The sequence below is a fragment of the Staurois parvus genome, unplaced genomic scaffold (genome assembly GCF_062004578.1).
Source record: "Staurois parvus isolate SC_StPar_1 unplaced genomic scaffold, SC_StPar_1.0 ptg000418l, whole genome shotgun sequence".
Lineage (NCBI taxonomy): Eukaryota > Metazoa > Chordata > Amphibia > Anura > Ranidae > Staurois > Staurois parvus.
In genome coordinates this window covers 1,159,344-1,178,377 of record NW_028318214.1, presented here as the reverse complement: position 1 = coordinate 1,178,377, position 19,034 = coordinate 1,159,344, and the positions used below count along the sequence as shown (strand labels likewise).

Here is a 19,034-nt window from a genome sequence, read left to right as displayed (position 1 = left end):
TAAGATTAAAAATACAGGTTATCCTGTTCATATACCTTCCCAATAATGAATTGTTTGTGAGCACTGGACATGCTTTATTTTTAAAATTTTCACAATTTATTAAAACATCTCACATATACAAAACACAAACACGTTTTTGAAAAAAAAAAAAAACCTCCCTTAGCCCAGTCGAGATGATGAGTTTTCAGATAACATGAAATACAGTGAACACCTGAATCTTAGAACAAGTGGCCATTCCAAGTGTTTTACTGGCTTCTGGGTTCATCTTTTGGTCTTGCTCAAATAACTGCCACCAACCCCAGACAATCAACACAATACAACTTTATATGAAAAAAGTTGGATGTTAAGCTTTATTAGCACCATTTAATACGTTCAAGTACCTTTATTAGCACCTGTGTACAATTTCTTTGCTCACTCAACACCATTTTTGACTTGCTGGGAACCAGACGACACTTTGAGGTATTTAAAACCCATGGAAGTTGTTGATTTTTAACTTCCTCCATTAGAGATATTCAAAAGGCTACAAATGGTGCAAGTTTTCACGTTTTTTTTTATTTGGGTTTTTCATTTTTTGTTACAAAAGCTGACAATTTTTCCTTTCCAGAGCGTGATGTTAAACTCGTGGAAGACTTCCAGCTTTGCGTTGACTTGTATTAAATTGCATTGCACGATGCTCCCATATCATTCCTTCTCTTTTGCCCAAGGTGAAATCACATCGACGGCTGGAGAAACACATGGAACGTGTCAGCTTTCATTATTGTAAATAAAACAGGGCAAAGAGAGGATGTTTCTTAAGTTAGTTTTTTTGGATTGTAACAGTTCATGTTATTTGAAACAGACTGGGCCAACTTCAATTCCAATTTCTTGATCGTGACCACCAATGTCCAAAGGTGCAATGTCTAGGATGGGTAAACGTGACGGCTTGTTGGTTCTGTATTCCATGACTGTTTTGCCCCATTCACCAGTATGTTTCTGAAAAGAAAAGATAAAAAGTGAATCAGTTATGGATCCTAAATTTTAATTGGGCCATTTACTCCATCTGGGAGCCATTTTTCCTTCAAAAAGGAAAGGAATTACAAACTCATGACTGTTTTGTCCAAAATAGTTTTTGCCTTTTTCCTTTTTTCCATCTCTGAGTTAGTTTTTTCCACCCAAAACTTTGTTAGATTAGAGAGACTTAAATCATGTGTCAATGTCTTCTACCTATCAGGAACTCAGTCTGCTCTGAGTTCCCAGATCTGCTCACTTTCTGTGCCCATTATAAGGGAATCCCACTCTCCATGCTAGATTTTTAAATTTATAATATACAGATTGTAACAAGAGGAGCTAGGCAGGGACACCCACAATTTCCAGCTGAACAAGAACAGAGCTGAAGATTACAGAAATAAAAGCGTACTCTTGGAGCATCCAAGATCTTTAAGAAACCTAGAGCTAACTCTAGCAGTAGGCTGACACTTAATAAACCAAACAAGTGTTCCACCAAAGTTTTTCCACTTTGATTATTGGGAACCAATATTGTTTTTCCCCTTGACCTACCGTGCAACCATCTTCAAGGACACTATAAGTGAATCTAGTGTTGCCTTCTGCCCTCAGCTCTACATCGTTGGATGCTTGCAGTATGACGGCCTTCTTCAGGTTTCCAGTCTCTTCATCCATGTAGGCAATGCTGTTCTTGCAGTGGTAGGTGATGTTCTGAGAGGCTTGGTTAGCCAACAGGCGCATGAAGGCGAGTTGAGTGGCCATGTCCTTGGCAGAGACTCCTTCGTCGTGATATTCAAACTGTTGAAGGAAAGAAGAAAGAAATTGGATTGAATATTTGGATAAATGTACACTTAAAACAGTTCACCAAAGCTTTAAAGAATCATAAGCCTTAAACTATTTAGAACTGTTATATTACCAGTAGTTGTCACAGATTTGCTTTGGAATATTTTGGGTAAATAAAAGAGGTTTATAACATTATTAATGTTTTTTTTAGATTCTATTGCTTAGCATCTTCATGTTCCCCAACCTTCATTGGATAGTCAGGCTGTTGCTTCAATCACCTGAGCACCTCCGGCCTTTCCTGACCCAAGGCAAGCATACAGCATACCTCCCAGTATTTTCTTAATAAGGGGACTATTCTGTTTCTCATAAATAATGGATGGTCACACTATATAAGGACTTTACATCAGTGAGGGCTAAATAAAAATCAACATGGTGTTGATCATGTATCCTGCCAGAACTTTAACAGATGGCTGCTGAACCAAGTTTTATAGCATATCTGCACCTTACTCTATAGTCTGGTCAAAATAAGGTAGTTTGGAGAATTTTAATTCTCATGATGTACTCTACATACAGTACATGTTACAGATGTCATGTCAACATGTATTTACGCTCTGATTGTAGCAGACTGCAAGCAAAGACTTTAAAACGGAGCATTATTTGGTTCCATGCCTGTACAATGGCTAGAAAAAGGACCCACCTCTGTGCCTCCGTTAATAGTCTCGCCGAACCAGAGGTGCTTCTTCTCCTTGTTTGAGGTGTTGATGTACCAGTTCTTCTGTGGAATTTGGTCTGGGTTGGCGTGAATGCAAGTCTCACCAGAAGAGAAGTCGCAGAAGACTCTGATAGCATCAGAAGTGCAGCCTTGGTTGGGGTCAATCCAGTAGAATCCTAGCAAGGGAATTTAACATGCTTATTTGTTGCAATGAGAACTTTCACCTGACCCATCTCTGATAACTTTACTGTACATCTTAAAAAAAGCTGAGATTTAATCTGAACAGGTTTGCTACTCACCACTTGTCCAGTCGGGGTGGCTGAGTCTTAAGTCACGGCAAGTACGAGCAGGGTTCTTCTTGGAGCCTTCTGGGGTCAGGATGACCTCAATTTGTTGGTTCAGGGATTTCAGAGTGGCATCAACTTCATAATCCTTAGGTTTGCGAGCAGGCTGGTCAGCTCTGTAGAATTCACCGCCATCACCACCATCATATCCACCACCAGATGGACCAGCGTGACCAGGAGGACCAGGGGGACCAGGAGGACCCTAAAATTGTACAAAAAATAGTAAATACAGACTGAAGTTTTAATGTTATATCCACTTTGTGTGTTAAACAAAAAATATAAAATCTAATTAAGACATCCATCTACTTTAACATCATCTTCTTTAGACTCGATGAAAAACAAATGGGGCAATAGTTATAGCAATTACTGTGCTCCTACACAGTCTGTGAACCAGCACATTTTTGTATTGTTTGCCGTAACCAAAGTTTTGGTTTGAAACAGTTTATGACAATCTAATATATATATCTTGAATGAACTAATTTATTGCACTGGAAAGTATCACAACCTAAGTAAAAAAAAAAAAAAGCTACCCATAAGCTTAACTTAAAGGAAACCCCAAATTGACCCCTAAAGCTGGCCATAGATTGGTAGAATTTTGAACAAAAATTTTTAGGAAAAGAATGTTCTAAGAAAGTCAATTATTTTTTCTAGTGGGTCAAATTTATGCTTGTTTTCGACCAAAGTGACAAGAAAAGTGGAAGGAAGAGGATGAAAATTTGTTTCTCGAACAAACAAATTTCTAAGTGTATGTGTTTTTGTCCATTCGTTACAAAATCAAATATTAAAAGAAAACAAAATCTTTTGAATGGCATTCGAATGTTGAGAAGTTTTGTACGACTTTTCTTAAGACTTTCCTAAGAATGTTCTTGAAATTCTATCCATCTACGGCCAGCTTAAGTCTGATCCATAAACTCAGTGTAACAGCTAAACCTAAATGTAACATTTTTGCCCAGTCCATTAATGTAATCCAAGACTAACCCTTACACTTCACCCATCCCTTAAACCTGAAGCCTAACTAATGCATTAATATGATGACATCATACTAAAATTTATTTTCGCCATAAAACAACATGCTAAAGAGACAGTTAAAATCGCCACCACATTTTTTTTTTTTTTTTGTACTCTAAATGATATTGACTCTTCTAAAAACACCATTTGACCCCTAACTCTGGTTAATTTTTTTTGCTTTTGCAGTTGTAAGACATCAAAATACTTCCCGGTTATTGCATTTTTTAAAAACGGGAAATAATGTGAGAACAGAATTTGGATTTAAGAATCCCCAATACTTGTTCTCTAGAGTTTATACAATTACAATTTCCCACTATGGCTAAAGACTTTTACAAATGATTTAAAGCTGAATCCCAGGCAGATATGACATTTGGAAATTAACACAGCTCTGTATTCATAAATATATTTCTAGTTTTTTTTTTTTGAAACGTAAGGACCCAGAAGCAGCCTTTTGCAATCTCATAATGTATACAGCATTATTTAGACTGTGAGAAGATAGGGTGCAACTGGGAACCAATCAGGTGTGCTGCCTTCAATTGTATTGACAAGGAACATGCTGATTGCAGCAGTTAGAGCAGGGGGGATGACTTCTTCAATCTGATTCTGTTATTACACTGTCCAATCAGCTGGCTCAGGGTGGATATAGGACACAACTGTATTTCTTGACTGTGGTTACATTTACCAGGCGGAGCTCTGTAAATCTAATGACTGGATGGACAGAAATACAGATCCTTTAGCAGGTAAAACCGCTCCTATACATGAATTTCATCTGTGTAAGTCGCTGTTTGCCTGGAGTTCAGCTTTATATTGAATTGTACATAAAATAATTAAGTTCCCTGAAGGAGAACACAAATTAAAAAAGATACTCACAGCGGGACCAGTGAAACCAGCAGGACCACGTGGACCAACGGGACCCATGGCACCAGGATGTCCAGAACGACCCTCTTTGCCTGGAGGACCAGAGGGACCAGAGGGACCCTGGATTTCAAAAAATATTGTGTCATTAATAAAAAAAAAACAACAATTAAATATAAGTCTCTATTGGACATTGTTGATTGAGCATTACATACCCTTGGACCAACGGGACCAATAGAACCAGCGGCACCAGTCTCACCAGGAGTACCCTGAAGGAAAAGAGAAAACATATTAGTGAAATTTGCCTTAGATGTAATAAAATTAATTCCTAGCTTTGAAAGATAGAAATCTCCAATATGACCTAAAGCCAAAACTGTTTTTTGTTAAGATAGAGAGGGGGTGGGGCTAGAGTCTTGTTCAGGTTTTTATCTGTGTCCCTATTGGGGAGATTAAGAGCCCGTTCTCACTTGTGCGACTTGACCTTTCATATCTGTGCGATTTCATGTCGTATCGACTTGAAAGCTGTTCCTGCACTATTTTGGTCCCACTTGAGGGCCATAGACTTCCATGTAAACCCTTCAAAGTCACTTGAAAGTTGCACCGGAATGATATACATATGACTTGTGTGCAACTTTGTAGAGCACAAACAATAATCCTTGGTCAAAGCCAACATCGCATCAAAGTCGCATCAAGTCGCACGGTAAAGTCACAATGAAAACTGCATGATTTTGAAGTCACACAGGTATTACCATCACTTCCTGGCAGAGGGCCAGGCCATGAGGATGCAGACAAAACAAATTACAACAAAATACATCTTTTTAGTGGAGTGGAGTTAGAACTTCTGATAATGTTTTATTGCTGTCTGTGCTTCCTTTCCTGGTGACTAACGCTATCTAAATTCCTTGTGTGGATGTCACAGGGACAGGGAATGAGGGAAAATCTCCCCAATGGAGTGATAGACAGAAATAAAAACTAGACAAAGTCTTTTCAACTCTACCCAAAGCTAAAGGAAAGATTTTTGGACGGAGGTGGTCTTTAAAAATGGCCAAATGGATATGATAAACTTGACACTGCAATATAAATTACAGTTCACGAAAATAATATTTGTTTTTTAAAAACACTGATAAAAAGTAGTAAATAAATTCAATTCTGGAATGTAGCATACTTTGTATTATTGTATTATGATAGAATCACTTGTCTTGGCTAACCCATAAGGTAACCAGAAATGGAAGCTGTGCCTTCAAAAACATTATAGCAAAGGCAGCGACCATATTTCTGTCTGGGCATGGTTCCTGTAATGTCATATAATAAAATATGTGGCAAATAATATAAAGCCATTGAACCTCTTTAATGGAATAAGGAATATTAATTTGGCGCCAAGGAGCATTGTTGGTTTAGAATTTGAATGTCTTCTCTATATTGTTGGGGGCTTGTTTCATTTTCATTGCCAGTCCAGAACTATCCCCTTGGATTGTTCCTAAATTTGCCTTTTTGGAAGGAAGATTTGACTATAATTGAGGAGCACTGTGCTAGAGGAATAGTTTAGAAGAGTTTAAATATTCAGGGATCATCCTTTGGAACCTATTTTCATCAAGAGTAGACTCTGATGAAACACTGCCTAGATACAAATCGTCTTAGAGATTCACATGTTACACACAGTATTTCGCTCTACTGAATTTTCAAAGGATTTGATGAGCAGCAAGCGATGTTCTCTTACCTAACCTCGTTTATAAATGAAACCTATACAATTGATAAGGAACCATAGACAAGACAGGACGTGGTAGGCTATATGACCAGTTCCATCAGATTTATAGTCCACATTCTAAAAATGGGAATATTGTGCAACAAAATGAAGTAATAAAATAAAGATATAGGTAAAGTTTAACATACTCCACACAAGTGTGTAAAAATAATATTTATTTGACTCAAGTGGGGAAGAGTCATAGAGGCCTTTTTACTGGTCGTATAGGCCAGCGTTTTTCAACCACTGTGCCGCGGCACACTAGTGTGCCGTGAGATATTGTCTGGTGTGCCGTGGGAAAAATTCCAATTTCATCTGTAACATGTGGCTTCGGCTCACAAATAGACCAATCATTAGAATCTAATGATTCAGTGGTCGGCAAGCCGCGGCTCGCGAGCCACATGCGGCTCTTTACCCAGTCTAATGCGGCTCTTCTGTGTGCCGGGCGCCTGCTCCCCTCCCTCCTCTCGGTCGGCCGCTCCCCTGCCTCCTCTCGGTTGGCAGCCCCAAAAGTCCGCGCGGACCTTTTAATCCGGCTTGCGGATGTGGCTGTCAGGATGTGTGTAGGCGGGGCAGCGTGCCGAACGTGAGGGGAGGGGAGCTAGGCTCCTCTCACAGTCCGCCCTGAAGACCCGAACGGCGCGGGAAGACAGCGAGAGGAACGCAAAAGGTAAGTGAATTGACACGGGGGACTTGGCTTACTAGAAGGGGGGGGGGGGAATAGTACTGTGGGGGATGAAATACTATATGAGGGATGAATTACTTTATGAGGGATGAAATACTATATGGGGGGATGAAATACTATATGGGGGATGAATTACTATATCAGGGATGAATTACTATATGAGGGATGAAATACTATATGGGGGGATGAAATACTATATGGGGGGATGAAATACTATATGGGGGGATGAATTACTATATGAGGGATGAAATACTATATGGGGGGATGAAATACTATATGAGGGATGAAATACTATATGGGGGATGAATTACTATATGAGGGATGAATTACTGTATGAGGGATGAAATACTATATGGGGGGATGAAATACTATATGAGGGATGAAATACTATATGAGGGGATGAAATACTATATGGGGGGATGAAATACTATATGGGGGATGAAATACTATATGAGGGATGAAATACTATATGAGGGATGAAATACTATATGAGGGATGAATTACTATATGAGGGATGAAATACTATATGGGGGGATGAAATACTATATGGGGGGATGAAATACTATATGGGGGGATGAAATACTATATGAGGGATGAATTACTATGGGGGATGAATTACTATATGGAGGATGAATTACTATATGGGGGATTAATTACTATGCTTACTATGGGGGAATATTACTATACTTACTATGGATGACACATACACATCATTCATCTACTCTTGGTCCGGCCCCCGGGTCCAATTATAAAATACTTTATTATTTCATAATAAAGTAATTATAAAATAATTTCTTTGTGTTTGATTCCTATTCAAGAGAATTACTTTATATATAGTCAATATAGGCACAGAGGTAAATTTTTTTAACATTTTCTAATGGTGGTGTGCCTCGTGATTTTTTTCATGAAAAAAGTGTGCCTTTGCACAAAAAAGGTTGAAAAACACTGGTATAGGCAAAACATTATTGAAGTATTTATTTCCCTAGGTATAGAATTGGACGATAGACTTGTGAATTTTGTTATCTCATTTTTGATTTTATAAATGACTTAATTTGCTCTTGAGGTTTCTTTTGTTTTACTAATATGTATAATCATTTATAAAGACTTTATTCATTTTACTTACAGCGGGACCAGGAAGACCTGACAGACCGTTGTGTCCTTTGCGACCATCCATACCTCTGCCTCCTCTCTCTCCAGCCTCACCCTTGTCACCACGACCACCTTGTGGACCCTATTACAAGTAAAAGGTGGTTAGATATGGATAATTTTAAAAATACATGGACTCAGTGCAGAGGTCATGCAAATGGTCATCAAGTGGATGATTTTAAGGAGGAATATGATAGTTTAGAAATAGATTGATAATTGGTAGTTAATGTGTAAAGTTTCAACGTTATATTGCATCAGTTTCTTCATTTAACACAAAACATTTATTATATTAACCTTAATAAACTGTAATATGACATGCCTCTTGGTGGGTGGGGATGCCAGCTACTAATTCCCGAGGTAGTTTAATATGGTAAGAGGGATCATTTTCTTCTTTGTATAATTTTGGCCTGGTTTATCAAGCTTCTCCCCGGTTGAAGGCAGTTCTCTTCCTAAGTACTAATGCCTTTCTGAAAGGAATGAAGCTGCATGTGTCTGGCCAGAATCAAACCAGGATTTGGGACAGCCCTCATCAAGTGCATGGAGGACCAGCTTCGGCAGGGCCTTAAAGAGTGGGGTTCATCTGGCTTCTTCCTAGGTAAACCATAGAGTGCCCCTGTCAGGAGCCTTGTGCCCCAGGGGGTTCAGGGATTGAGGCCCTTCTTCTTGAAGGTTGGCCCATTGCTGTACCCTAGTACACTTTTTTGTGTTCTGTGATTTCATAGTTCGCTTTTTTGTTCACTGGGGATCGGCTTAGCATTGCACTATGGAGCCCATGGTTTAGTCTACAACAATCACGAAAGCCAATCTTCTCTTCCCTCCATTTTCCCATACATGTTCTTAGTCTATAGTTTACAGTAACATCCCTTATTATACTGTATATGCTGGGTGCACCATACACTAATTTTTCTTTTTTGCTTTTTAAAGAATTTCCCCAAGGCGTCCTTATTTTAGTTATAGTTGACATTTGGTAGGCTAAATTCTCCTGTGGCAAGATCATCCAGAATGACCACCCATTGTGCAGCCTCAATGTAAAGTCCAAGACAAAGAGTGAAACAGAAAACAAGCTGCAAAGATTTTGAATGGTAATATATATTAGATACTTACAGAAGGACCTCTAGGACCAGCAGGGCCAGTGGAACCAGTAGAACCAGATGGACCCTAAATAGAGAAAATAAAATGTGATATATAGTGTGAACAAGTCAAAAACTATTGACCAATCAAACAGTTCCACCTATTTGTTATCAGTTGCTGAGCAATCTATCACCCCTGTAATAAATTTAAAAGTAGACTTTGAGCAGTGGTAGAAATATGGCGAATACCCATTTAACCCCTTAAGCAAAACTGTCCTGATTGTGTGGTCTACTATATCACCGATGGCCTACTGAATATCTAAGAACATCAGCTGTAATATAGATTGACTGTAAACTAATGCTTGAGATTTATACCATACTGCAACTGCAAGGCATTCCTGTATGTTGTGATGCGTTATAATGCATGTGTGGTTCTGGTTACTGTATATTTACATTGCCATTAAGGAAATGTTGGAGCAATGTAGAAAATTAATGCAAATAGGAGAGATCTCTCACCCAAAAGTAAAACTGGAGATTGGCGAATTTCTATATATGGTAAGGCCAGTACATATGCGTATATATATATAAATATATATATATATATATATATATATATATATATGTAGCTACTTTTTCCAAGACACTTGGACCTGAAAATAATCTACCAGTTTTAAGTGTATGATGAACAAGAATTCTAGTTATTGTTCTGATACAGAAAAAGCAATGATTATACCACTAAACATGAATAAACGTGTACATGTGTAAGTAGATGTATAAATGCAGTCAACTTACAGGCTCACCACGGTTTCCAGATTTACCAGAAGGACCAGCAGCACCAATAGAGCCAGGAGCTCCAGCAAGACCAGAGGGTCCAGTATTGCCAGGGTAACCACGCTCTCCCTAAAAGTAAACATTGAATGTTACTATTGCAATAAGGAGAATAGTTGAAAAAGAATGATATTTAGGTTTGCGTGTTACTAGAGCCGCAGAGAGCATTAGGACTCCTCCTGGGTCAATTTGATTATAACTGAGTTGGCAGATGGTAGTTGTCTCAAGAATGGGCTGTTGCATGACCACCAATCATTAGCTGCCTTCAAAAAATTGCAGATGGTATAGAGAATGGTAGTAGAGCAGAAAGGGATCTTGGGTAGAGTAAATGGGACAGCTTTATAGTATTGAAAGAATATTTAAACTGGCAGCTTTCTGGTTGCCTTGATAGTTATTAGGATATGTATTATGGGTTTACATTTTTGATGAAGCCCTCTTCAAGGCAGTTACCCAAGAGTATGTCTGAACTTTAAGAACAAAATGTCTGTTGTACCAACGAGACATTTTCTTCCTTTCATTCCTCAGTTCAGCATGTGACACTATAGAACAAGAATATTGAATGCTAATGTCAATATAGAAAATGTTTTGTTTCAAGCTTTTGACGTGCCATGTTATATTTGGTGTGTTAAACTTACCTTAGCGCCTGGAAGACCGTCACGACCAGGAGGACCATCGTTACCAGGGTGACCCTAAAAAGTAAGAAAAATTTTAATTTTAATGGCCAAGGTGAACACGAAGCACCTGGATGTTGTCTGCTATTAGTATATACTTTATTATTTTTACTTTCATAAATGCAATGTTATAATTTTATGGCCTTTTGATTAAACATCTAGAGACAAATTTAGTTCGGTATGAGCATTTTGTAAAATTTTGTTCAGTGTAAGCATTTTGTAGTTTGTGTAACACTCTTTTCTATCTATCCAAAAAAATGGAAAATGAAAATATTATTTTACTGTTATTGGTTGTTATACATGGGTTGTCTATTTATCTTACAGGGCCGTATTAAGTATCTTGAAGACCAGCATAAAAGGTGGTCAGGGCCGTATCTGAAGTTCAAGTAGCCCTGTAAAGTTTTTGAAGTTCATGGAACTTAACTTTCAATGCAAATGTATGGGTAGTCATTTGAAGGAATCATTGGTGCATGGAAACCAGAGCCTAAACATCCACAAGTCAATCTAGGCAGGAGCCTAAGACACTGTTAATTTCCATGGTGTTCAACTACAGTCCTAATGCTCGTGTAGTAAATCAGGTGGTCAAAGCTGTAGTCCTCATTCCCCCTAAATCCACCAATTCTATGGGTGGGCTGTTGCCTTTGAGATGTTGCAGGTAGTATAGGGAGAAGTAATGGAGAAAAAAGAAATCTAGGGTAAAGTAAGTGGAACATCTATAAATTACTGGAATTCTACCTAAGCTGGAAGAATATATACCTAAAAACACTGACCAGGGAACATACAGTATTTATAGTGTAGGCTTCTGAAGAGGTCCTGTCCAGAAAAAAAACCCCTGATATCCAGGGCTTCGAACCGAAAACTTTTTCGTTAACAGACTTGTATATATTTAAAAGAAATATCAATTATAAAAATAATACCTACACAAAACACTGACCTAAGAATTTACGGTTTATCTAGTTTGGCTATAAAATGGGCAATTTTTACATACAGAAAACAGAAGACATTGCTTACAAAGATTATTGATCCACAAATGTTTTTCTAATATTGTCTTTCGCCTCTGTTCCTCTTCTATTTTTATTTACTATTGGTCATTACCAGACTAGATTTTTATAGGTATTTTAAACCTCTGAATTTTAGTTTGTTACTTACATCACGACCAGCCTCTCCGGAATGACCGACGGGACCAGGAGAACCAACAGCGCCAGGGGGACCACGACCTCCGGCAGAACCAGCAAGACCAGCGGGGCCAGCCTCACCCTAAAGAGGATAAAAACTTTGTCTATTATGCATGCATGCATCCAGGGGACTTAGCCTTCTCAACAGTCCAACCTATTAACTTCTGTGTCTACAGAGTAACTTTAGAAAATTTTGTTCTGATATTGATTTTATTCAGGTAATAAGTAAAAAAAAATCTGGGTACTGCCAGTTCTCAAAAAGATTTCCAAGTACCTATGGCAGTTCTCAACGGTTATCCTAAGTTGACTGGTTCCTTTCAGCCCACCATATGCTACCTAGATATACTTAGATATACTTTCTCTTTTTCCTCAAGCCCTACTACAAAGAAACCATGGTAACTGAGCTATATGCAGTTTGGAATAAAAGTCTTTAAAATATTAGACTGTAACTTTGTGGTGAACGAGTGGATTTGGATGTACAGCTGACCCAGAGGCATAAAAGAATGATCTGCATGGCTATCCTGAAATGAGGAACGCTCCTCAACTTGAGATTTGTGAAGGACCCAATACAGACAGAAGACCAAAAAGGTTTACTGTAATGCTCTTAAGGAAAATTACCTTTGTAAAAGAATCACAGCTATAAACAACAGGAACTGATTTTTTTGTTGTTTTACTATGCTAGTTGATGTTTGTTTCTCAACCTCTACCCTATTATCACAGGTAGAATCCGCTCCTCACAGGACCTCCTACTCTCTAGCTCCCTGGTCTCTTCCTCCCACTCCTGATTGCAGGACTTCTCTAGGACTTCCCCCATCCTCTGGAACTCCCTACCCCAATCCAACAGACTGTCACCTACCCTCCTCACCTTCAGGCGCACCCTGAAAACCCAACTCTTCAGGGAAGCCTACCCCAACCTCACCAAACACCTGACCTTACCTAACAACTAACCTCCTCCACTCCTCCCACCACTCCATCCCCCACAGCCATCTCCTCCTGTACCACTTTTCCCTCCCTCCTAGATTGTAAGCTTGAAAGAGCAGGGCCCTCGAACCCCTCGTGTATTGTATTGTTACTGTCTTGTCTCATGTTCTGTCCCCTTTCTACTGTACAGCGCTGAGCATACCCTTTGGCACTATATAAATACTGTATAATAATAATAATAATAATAATTTCAATCTTCTGTCTTGTTAGTAGGAAATTAATAAACCCCTGTCAGTTTTAAATTGTATTTATTTATTTTTTTGCTGCCTTTTTCCCATTGGGAAAATGCTCCCACATTTAATCTTCAACAGTAAGTAAAATTAAATCTCTCCAAAGTGAAATGTTATTATAGTGTCCACAATGGAAGATGCTGTGCAGTATTTGTATTGAGGTTGCTGCTGGGTTGATTAGCATGAGGTCACTATTGTGAACCCCTGTGTAGTACACACTAGCATGGTACTGTGTGTTACACACACCTAAATATTGCACATTCTCTTTGTATGGGTTTAGTACAAGCTAAATGTAGTATTCTGCACAATGATGATTGTAATATTGCAATACTAATCTCTAAAGAGCCTTGGGGCAAATGAGATCCAATACAAGCTCCTGCAAGATACTTGCACAACCCTCCCACACACAGGCCCAGTGCCTGGAGAAAAACATATTTTTTGTCTCAACCTGTCAAAAACCGTTGAAAATTGCCATATTAAGAAATGAAAATGACTCAATTTATATTAACTGCAATACCAGACCAAATGAACAATGTAGCTGATGTGGTAATTGAATACCTTCAAGATCCAAGAAGCTTGGTTTGACCAAGTGTTCCTCTTTTACACTAACATATACTGTATATGGCAAAATCTTTTAAACATCTTGCCCTATACTATCAAGTGTGGCCACTTCCTGGTCTACTAACGTCACATAAAGGACAATTATGAAATGTCTGCTGTGGCTTTTAAAATGTAAAGAATGTTAATCAATGCTCTTACGTTTGAACCAGGTCCACCAGGAAGACCACGTTCTCCTCTTGTTCCAGGAAGACCAACAATACCACGAGAACCCAGAACACCAGAGGGACCAGCGGCACCAGGGGGTCCCTATTGGGAAATACAAAATATAAAAAATGTTATTACTTTTGTGATTTTATTTTACTATTATATTTCTACATTGAACAATTTAAAAAATGTATGTAAACTCTAACAAAGAGCTGCCATTATTTGCTCCCCTTTGGCCTTGTAAAGCTAACACTGAATGGGTTTTGTAATGTCTGGTCAATAAGTGCAAAAAATACCTGTTGATCCTGCTAAAAATCCAGTGTTGTCTTGTGTACACTGCCGTGTTATCAAAAAATTTTTTATCAGCTCCCCTAGTTCACCTCTTTGAACCACAGAACACAAGGGGAGTTGTTATATAGTCCTAACATACTTCCTGCCCTAGGTTGATATGCTGCCACTCCATACATTGAGTGAGAGTTGTCACTTCAGGACAGGAAGTGTGTTACTGGAAAGATCACTAGGAGAAAATAAAGGACGAGACAGTTGGATACACTTTAATCGAATCCAGTAAATCAGTGGTTCTCAACTTAAAAAAAGGCATAGGGGTACCTAGAACCATCAGGGCCCTGGTGCAAGAAACCATGAAGGGCCCCCCTGACCACCAGGGCAATTTCCATTGATCCCAGAGCCCTTCCCACTGATCCTGGGGCCCTTTACTCCAGTTGTGGGGCTCTTTAGCTTTCTGCCACTTTGGTCTGATCTGAGTGTCCTAGACACTCTTTTTGCTTTTTTTCACTGCAAGGGTTCCCTTTTAAAAAATTTGGGCTTTTATTTCAGGGATGGTATTATGGGGTTTTCATTTTGAGGGTTTCTTGATTTTTATTCTATTTAAATTTGATACAGCATTTTTTAAGCTTGGGGTGGTTAAAACACAACATTCACTTATTACTGGCCTTCTGTTTTTTGAGCTGCCTTTTGTTTGCAGTATACAATGTTATACTGCAAAAAAAGAAAAGTTAGGCATATAGGGGTTAGACAGTTTATCCCTGATTAAAACTGTCCTGCTGCTGGCCAATTTTATACTTCTGTATCATCTGCGGTTACTTAATTCTTATATTAAAAAACCTGCCTGTGCTCTTGTTTCTAATGCATCTCAGTCAAATATCTCTCATTATAAATATACTGTTGCTGGCTAGGTTTACACTGCTTTATCATCTGTGGTCTCTTTATTCCATAAAGATACAAATTGGTCTGTGGCAGGACAGTTTTCATCAGCGAAACAGGGACAGGCTTCACAAACTACTGGCCGATTTCTATCTGCCAGTCAAACCAGGTCATTTGATGAAAATCAGGTGTTGCTGCTAAAAGTGCCTGAAAAAATGCCTTTTTTCAAACTTAAATTAATCAAAATTGGGGTGCTAAGCTAATTTTAAAAGAAAATATTAAATTCCTCAGCAAAATATGCCCAAAAAAAGGCCAGAGCTTATTAATAAGATTTGCTTCCCATATACTTCATTGGAATTCACTGCTAAATTCAGGTTCACCAAATTTCAAACAGGATTCACTGAATCTTCAGCGAATAAAATTTTGGCAGATTCGCTCATCCCTATTGGTTAACTGAGACGATCTCCTTTTGTTTTAACAGCGACAATTAAATGTAATGGCACCATTACTTACAGCAGGGCCAGCTTCTCCAGATGGGCCTTTATCTCCAGCAAGACCTGAGGGGCCATGCTGACCTTGTTCACCGGGACGACCAATAGGACCAGAATCACCACGACCACCTCTTGGGCCATCTTTGCCAGGCTGTCCAGTTGGGCCAGAAGGACCAAGAGAGCCCTGTAAGACAAGCGTAAGTGAAACATATCAACAATATATAACAGAGTTAATAAACTTTTGTGAAAGTGAATTTTAAGACTTATGCAGGCCATAGATGGGGAGAAAAACGGCCGATTTTTCGTCCGAAAATAAAACCGGCCGATTATCTTATCGTTAGTGGACGATTTTGTCGGCCGTTTTTCGTGTATTTTGGACTTTCAGATTATCGGTGATGTTGGAAAATTTTCGAAAAACGCCCGACTTTATCCTCATTGATGGTCAAAAACGAACGATCGTTTTCCGAAAAAGGATCACAAAGGCCACAAAATGACATCATTTCCCATTATAGGTTACTCATTAATCGGCCGATTTTCGTAATAATTGGTGGTCAGGTAAGTTTTTTAGACCGACCGATAGTTCGTTAATCGGCCGAAAATCTGCCGTTTTTCTCCCCATCTATGGCCTGCATTATTCAAAGGAAACATTTCATCTTAATTGCAAAAAGGTAACTGAGCTATGTTTGTCTGAATAAACTAGCTGCAGACAACTGATTTAACTATCTTAAAATGGTTTTGATTTAGCCACATTGTGGATGTGCTTACTAGTATTCTTTTTATACTTTTATATTTAAATGAATTTGTATTCAAAATGACTAACAGTGAGCTTCCTGGACAAAGGTCTATGATACCCAGTGCAGAAAATTCGATTCCCACACTCTATTCACTGCAGCATTTGAGCTTTAAATGTATATCTGATCATTGAGACCTTCATTCCCTCAGACATTTTAGCAAATAAAACCCACTATTTTTTCTGTATTGTCTGTCAAAGAGTTTCCAGAATACTATACTGTATGGTTATGTTAAAGTGTATATAAAACCAAAACTTGTTTTGGATAGATTAGGGAAGGATAGAATAAACCCTGGCAGTTTATTTTTGGTATTTTGGGGAAATAACGCTTCAATTCCGATCCTAGAGGAAAACTAGTCAAATGAGGGAAAAATTGTTTCAAGTGTCACCATTTGGAAAATATCCTCTCTTGTTCTGAGACATCTCTAACATTTTGGATTAATCCTCATCTTCTTTCTCGGTAACAACAGCCACCTATTCAAACACAATGGTGAATCTCCCCGAGGTGACTCAAAAACGTCACGGAGGGTTCAACCTTTCCCTACTCTATAACCTAGAAATACACTTGCAACTGTAGCCCAACTGTAGCCCAAATTGGTTTGTAGGAGCATCAGTTGGGTGCTTTATTGCTACCTGCATTCTTGCTTTGGTTAATTTACCCAGAGAGTGAGAGTGAATCTTCTCAAGAGGGGAACAACAAAAACCAAAGAGGTTTTCCTTCCAAATTGGTTTGTAGGAGCATCAGTTGGGTGCTTTATTGCTACCTGCATTCTTGCTTTGGTTAATTTACCCAGAGAGTGAGAGTGAATCTTCTCAAGAGGGGAACAACAAAAACCAAAGAGGTTTTCCTTCCACGCCATCCAAACCAAAAAATAAAATGATTGATTGATGGAATAGATCCAGTAGATATCTTAGGTCCCCCCTCCCCCAACCTCCATCATGGCTATGTAACAAATAAATAAACACTGCCCACTATTACCATAAAAGCAGTATTGCAAATATGAACCAGCAAAAGATTTATGCGAATGTCTCCCAAATGTTGTTTGACATTTTATCGCGATCAAAAACTTTGAAGGTGGGAGTTCTATAATGCTAAAAATTCAGATTTTTCATTGTCAATCTTCTTCATTCTCATGTTTCCTAAGGCACACCCTTACACGGACTGTCTGAGTACATTCTGACGTATAGGATAGGTATATGATTGCGTCTGATTTTCAGTTGGGGAGTCTTTTTTCCCCTCTTTTATGTCTCCTATACTCTCCCCCACTTTAAAGTGTGTGCTATATATAATGGAAATAATATAAGATGTGTAACAGGGATATACAGCATCAGGGAGGAATCCAATGACTTCATGATGCTAATTTTAGTGACAACATTTACAAAGAAACAAGATTCACATTTTACATATTGGGGTTGGGGGGGACATTCAAGATAGGACATTACTATAACCAACATTGTGTCCCTCAATTTATATTCCATTTTCAGTCATTGTACTAAAAACAGCCTCCGGCAACAGAATATTATAGATGAAAGTGCACTTACAGCGGGTCCAGGAGTTCCTACTCTACCAGCGGGACCAGGGAATCCAGTAGCACCCTATTGATAAAAAAAAAATTATTCTCAAGATTTCTAATTTAGCAAACTATGCCTTGCTTCTTAAAACCACCAACTTGAGTGACTTACAGAGGGACCGCCATCACCACGAGCTCCAGTGCTTCCAGCAGGACCATTTGCACCCTATATAGAAATAAAAAAAAGCAAAATATTAAGGACAGAACTATTTAATCATGGCAATATACAACTTTGGTTAAAGACCTAATCCTATGGGTTTGGGTCAGTAAGTTTCTTGAACTCCACCAATGACTGCATCGTTCAAAGTAACATTGAACACTGTTATTGGTATTTCTCAACTTTGTTATGTTATTTATACCTTGGTGTATGCCTGTTTATATGAAGAACCACTAAATCATGTGTATTTGTTACCAGTATCCCCCAGTGAAAAAGGCAAATTGTCTGTGACTGCTTGTTTTTTAAATAGTTAAAATAAACCAACTATAGTGCCTTTGTAAAAAATTTTTTTTTCTAAAATCTGAATCTGTTCTAAGTCAGGAGGCAAAAGTAATATCTTTTGCATTGTTAAGATGTATCCCTAATGATATACATAAAGTTTCAGTCTAATCTACACAAGACTCTGAACGTATGGTAATAAAATTGGGTAATTATCACTGTCGGTAAAAAATTGCATTTTAGATCCTACCTAACCCACAAGCCCATAAAGGCCAGAATATGCCTGTGTCCACTCTAGTCCTACCATTTCTGAGCTATTCTGGAACATCAAACAGTTGTTTGCAACAACCTACTCTAAGCCTCAGCTAAGTCATTCATGGCAGTCCTGCAGATATTTGAAAATTAAATATTAGAATTCCAGTTTATTGGTGCCTCTGTATTAAGGAGTATGGTAGATATTTTAAATTTAATCATAGATTTCATAACTTACAGCTGGGCCAGCACTGCCATGGGCACCGAGGGGACCAGGGGAACCAGATTCTCCTTTGGGACCTTTGGGTCCTCTCTCTCCTTTAGCTCCAGCATGACCAGCTGCACCCTGTTGAGG

General features: G+C 38.6%; 1 protein-coding gene across 1 annotated transcript in view; it reads right to left on the bottom strand.

The window, feature by feature from the left end:
* Positions 1 to 321: 321 nt before the first annotated feature.
* The window catches only part of COL1A2 (collagen type I alpha 2 chain), a 56,753-nt gene continuing 38,040 nt past the window's right edge, over positions 322 to 19,034 (bottom strand). The window contains exons 34-49 of the mRNA XM_089687134.1: positions 18,918 to 19,025; positions 18,104 to 18,157; positions 17,963 to 18,016; positions 15,653 to 15,814; positions 13,970 to 14,077; positions 11,974 to 12,081; positions 10,789 to 10,842; positions 10,118 to 10,225; positions 9,360 to 9,413; positions 8,233 to 8,340; positions 4,899 to 4,952; positions 4,699 to 4,806; positions 2,776 to 3,022; positions 2,462 to 2,652; positions 1,537 to 1,779; positions 322 to 972 (exon numbers count right to left, since the gene is read on the bottom strand). Of these exons, the coding sequence (XP_089543260.1) occupies positions 826 to 972; positions 1,537 to 1,779; positions 2,462 to 2,652; positions 2,776 to 3,022; positions 4,699 to 4,806; positions 4,899 to 4,952; positions 8,233 to 8,340; positions 9,360 to 9,413; positions 10,118 to 10,225; positions 10,789 to 10,842; positions 11,974 to 12,081; positions 13,970 to 14,077; positions 15,653 to 15,814; positions 17,963 to 18,016; positions 18,104 to 18,157; positions 18,918 to 19,025 (1,908 nt within the window). The 3' untranslated portion in view covers positions 322 to 825. The remainder of the gene's footprint in view (positions 973 to 1,536; positions 1,780 to 2,461; positions 2,653 to 2,775; positions 3,023 to 4,698; positions 4,807 to 4,898; positions 4,953 to 8,232; positions 8,341 to 9,359; positions 9,414 to 10,117; positions 10,226 to 10,788; positions 10,843 to 11,973; positions 12,082 to 13,969; positions 14,078 to 15,652; positions 15,815 to 17,962; positions 18,017 to 18,103; positions 18,158 to 18,917; positions 19,026 to 19,034) is intronic.